Raw genomic sequence first — 4436 nt, 5'->3', positions numbered from 1 at the left:
GTATGCAGGAGGAGGAACATCACGTCGACAAATACAGATTCAGTGATGTGTGCAGCGAGCTCCAAGTCGCAGAGACAAAAATCCAAGAGCTGCAACTAAAGCTGAATGAAACAATGGAAAAAAATGCAGAGATGGTGAAAGAGAAGGATACAAAATACTCAGAGTTAGAGTGCAAGCTCCAAGAAATGGAGAAAAAAAATAAAGACATGGTGAAAGAGAAGGAGCAGCAGGATACAAAATACTCAGAGTTAGAGTGCAAGCTCCAAGAAATGGAGAAAAAAAATGCAGACATGGTGAAAGAGAAGGAGCAGCAGGATATAAAATCCTCAGAGTTAGAGTGCAAGCTCCAAGAAATGGAGAAAAAAAATAAAGACTTGCAAGAAAAGTTTGATGAAGTCCTGACTAGAAACAAGCAGCTGCTTATACATCAGGAACAACAGCACGCAAAAGGCTCAAAGCTGGAATCAAAGCTGCAAGACATGGAGGAAAAAAATGGCTTGCAAGAAAAGTTTGATGAAGTCCTGGCTAGAAACAAGCAGCTGTTTATACATCAGGAACGACAGCACGCAAAATGCTCAGAGCTGGAATCACAGCTGCAAGACATGGAGGAAAAAAATCAGACCTTGCATGAAATGCTTGATCAAGCATCAGAAAATAAAGCTGTGATTCTGAAAGAGAAGAAAGATTTGAAAATCAAACACACAGACATGAAATCAAAGCTGGAATACAGTGAAAAGAGGTACAGGGAGCTGCAGGCCACAGTAGAACACCTGAAGAAACAAATTAAAAGCCTACAAGGATTGCTTGCTAAAGCCCAGCAAGGTAATACATCTGTGGTCAAAGAAAAGGAGGCTAAATACAGAGAGATTCTCCTAAAGATGGAAGCAAAGATGCAGTGCAAGCTTCATGAAGTCGAGGACAAAAATGTCCAAGTGCTTAAGGAGAAAGAACAACTGGCCAGATCTCAGGGAAAGCTCCAAGATGTTCTCCAAGACTCTAAAAAGAGAAACAGAGAACTCGAGGAGAAAAACAAAAACCTGGAGCACTGCAAGGATCAGTTGGAGAAAATGTGTGCAGAGATGCAGGGCAGGATGGACGCTATGATGAGTAAAAATGCACAACTGGAAGAGCTGTGTAAGAACGCCCATCACAAAATAACGGAACTGCACGACGAGAAGCAGCAACAAGACTTGCAGTGCAGGCTTCAACAAGTGCAGAGTCGAAGTCAGGTACTAGAAGACATGCATGGCCACTTACTGCAGTGCAATAAAGACATGCAGGAAGCTCAGGAAATCCTGCAAATGAAATATACACAACTGGAACAAAGGCATGCAGAAAAGAATGGAAAAATTGAAGATCTCGAGCTAAAGTGCAAGGAACTCAAAGAGCAGAATGCAGAAGCTCTCAGTGATCTGCACACCATCACACTGCAGTACGAAGAGCTGCAGGAGCGCTACCTCAGGAAAAAGAATCGCTTCAAGCGCCTTTTCTGCTTCTTCGGCTGAAACACAGCTCGCCTCGTCTGCCACCATCTTTGATCGATCTCCTGGACCGTGACCTCGCCTCGTCCATCCTCCAGCCATCCTCTCTATCCCTTTCTTCTCTCTCCCTCCTTATTCTTTTCCTTGCACCCCCCCAACCAGCCTCGGCAGATAGCTGCCCCTCCCTGAGCCTGGTTCTGCCGGAGGTTTCTTCCTGCTTAAAGGGAGTTTTTCCTCCCCACCGTCGCCGAGTGCTTGCTCACAGGGGATTGTTGGGGGTTCTCTATCCCTTTCCTCTCTCTCTCTTTTTTTTGTAATTTAATTGGATACTCTAAATTTTAAGATAATAACAAAGGCAATCATATTGTAATTGAATTTATTTGGATTCTCTAAAATAATAATAAAGGCAATCACATGCCATCTAAACCTAATTCTGTTTGTGGATGTTCACTTATTTCTTTTTGCTTACAGTCTCTGTGCACGATCAGCCTAAATGTTTAGCACACAAATATGAAAGCTGCATAAAACTTGTGGTTACCTTTGGCCCAGAAAGCCAATATACCACATCATCAGTGGGGTCAGGTTAATGATGATGCTAAGTTGGCCGTAGGTGTGAATGTGAGTGTGAATGTGTTAGTGTGAATCAGTGTTTGGAGCTGAAGTCTGTCAATGATGGCTCTGGAGGACTGTTACAGAGCCGGCCCAAGCCTCGAAGGGGCCCTAAGCAACATGTGGTTTCATACCACTTCACTGTCTACTGAACCTAACCGTTATTAATGTTGGAGGGTTAAAGTTGATTCATTTTTTAGGATGCATGGCTGATTCAGCCTCATGCACATAAGCCCACTGAAAAACTGTGTATTTTAAATTCAATTCAATTTTGCCTGTCAGACTTGGCATGAATAACTAAATAAAAAGATAAATAAATAAAAATAAAATTGCAAACATTAACAAGAAGAGCCTATAGGAAACATATAGAGCTGTTCTTGTCAAAGCAAATATGTTTGGTACATCAGTGCATTCGGATCATTCCGATCGTGAAAGATGCCAGACATGACAGGCTAAAAAAAAAAAAAAAAAAAAAAAATTCAATTCAATTTTATTTATACAGCGTCAAATCACAACAAACAGTCGCCTCAAGGTGCTTTATATTGCAAAGTAAAGACCCTACAATAATACAGAGAAAACCCAACAGTCAGCCTAATCTTACAAATAGAGAGGGTGTCTGTCTCCTGAATCCAAGCTGGAAGCTGGTTCCACAGAAGAGGCGCCTGAAAGCTGAAGGCTCTGCCTCCCATTCTACTCTGAAGTATCCTAGGAACCACAAGTAAGCCAGCAGTCTGAGAGCGAAGTGCTCTGTTGGGGTGATATGGTGCTATGAGGTCTTTGAGATAAGATGGGGCCTGATTATTAAAGTGAGGAGTATAATAATTTTAAATTCTATTCTAGATTTAACAGGGAGCCAATGAAGAGAAGCCAATATGGGAGAAATCTGCTCTCTCTTTCTAGTCCCTGTCAGTACTCTAGCTGCAGCATTTTGGATCAGCTGAAGGCTTTTCAGGGAGCTTTTAGGACAGCCTGATAATAATGAATTACGATAGTCCAGCCTAGAAGTAAAAAATGCATGAATTAGCTATATATTACTTACATATTTGTTTAATATGTGCATTGAAGGACATATCCTGGTCAAAAATGACTCCAAGATTTCTCACAGTGTTACTGGAGGCCAAAGTAATGCCATCCAGAGTAAGAATCTGGTTTGACACCATGTTTCTAAGATTTGTGGGGCCGACGGTGTTGTAGTCAAGACCACCTAACCTGAGACTGAGACCAAGCCCAGTGCCCCACACTACATAACACAATAAAATATGAAACCTGATCCAAATCACTTCTTAAATTGATCTGAATCTAGGTGTTTCCCATAAAAACACCTGGATATTAAACACTCAGAGCTGAAATTAATGTAACCATCTTTATTTAATACTCCTGGGTGACTTCCATCATTTATGATTGGGTATGTCAGCCTACGGCGTAGGATTCAGAGGGGTTAGAGGTTATGGTTGGATCTCCCACTGAAGCATGAATGTAAGGCCCCCTCTGGAGCCAAAACACACACAGCAAGGAAGGAACAAAAAGTGCAGTTCCTCTTGTGTCCACTTGAGGCTCCCTCCAAAAGAGAGTCCATCCCCATGGATTCATTTAAAATGACATTCACAGCATTCAAAGCATATTTACAGCCTGGTACAAAACTGGTACCAACTTCATAACATCTGATTGGAGGGCATTTTTTTCCTAACTCATCCACCTGGATACTGTAGTTAAGAGCGTAGATGGAGTGACTGACAGGTGTCCAGACACACATCCAGTCACTGTTTGTAAGACTCAGTTCCACTCCAGTTTTTATACATTATGACTGTTGTTTCTCCATGGCGGGAGCTAAGCTAAAGAATTAAGCACACATTTCTTTTAAACAGTGCACGGCTACAACAGGGTGCTACAGACAGACAACCGTGCTGGATCAGGAGAGGAGGAGAAGGGGAGATGGGAGCAGGACACACCGTGGGTGGAGGCAGTGTGATGCTCGTGTGGACGCTGTTTTGGCACTTTGTTTCAGGCCGCAGTAGCTCCTGCAGGTTACCGCGCCCCGCTGCAGAGCCGACATTTTTTCAGGAGGAGATTGAGCAACAGGCCAGCAGCAGCAGCCTCATCTGCAGCCTTTGGAGACACTGAGATCCCTTCTGCCCAGTCCTGGGGACCCTCTGCCCACTGCAGGACCTCATTTCTGTGTCAGGCCCATGTTTTTTAGAGAGGAGGACGAAATCAATAAAGTCAGCTGATGCAGTACTTGTAGTACTGTCACCACACATAAACAAACACACACATTGATTTCTGGTTAAGCCCCCACCTAGATCAGTACCCCCTTTGCTGTTAAGTCCAGTCTCTGTCAGCTGTACC

The 4436-nt window shown here is 43.1% G+C and overlaps 1 protein-coding gene across 1 annotated transcript; it reads left to right on the top strand.

Moving 5' to 3' along the window:
- Positions 1-312: 312 nt before the first annotated feature.
- Positions 313-1710, top strand: LOC115782289 (girdin-like). Its single transcript, XM_030732388.1, has one exon. The coding sequence runs from the start codon at positions 354-356 to the stop codon at positions 1503-1505; it is 1152 nt and encodes a 383-aa protein (XP_030588248.1). The 5' UTR covers positions 313-353; the 3' UTR covers positions 1506-1710.
- The last annotated feature ends 2726 nt before the right edge of the window (positions 1711-4436 follow it).

The sequence above is a fragment of the Archocentrus centrarchus genome, chromosome 6 (genome assembly GCF_007364275.1).
Source record: "Archocentrus centrarchus isolate MPI-CPG fArcCen1 chromosome 6, fArcCen1, whole genome shotgun sequence".
Taxonomy (NCBI): Eukaryota; Metazoa; Chordata; class Actinopteri; order Cichliformes; family Cichlidae; genus Archocentrus; species Archocentrus centrarchus.
The sequence above is the reverse complement of the archived record's forward strand: the minus strand, read 5'-3'. Positions and strand labels throughout refer to the sequence as shown.

Bases quoted from the DNA above. Each gene is read 5' to 3' on its own strand.
- LOC115782289 (XM_030732388.1), top strand. From the start codon at position 354: ATGGAGAAAAAAAATAAAGACTTGCAAGAAAAGTTTGATGAAGTCCTG.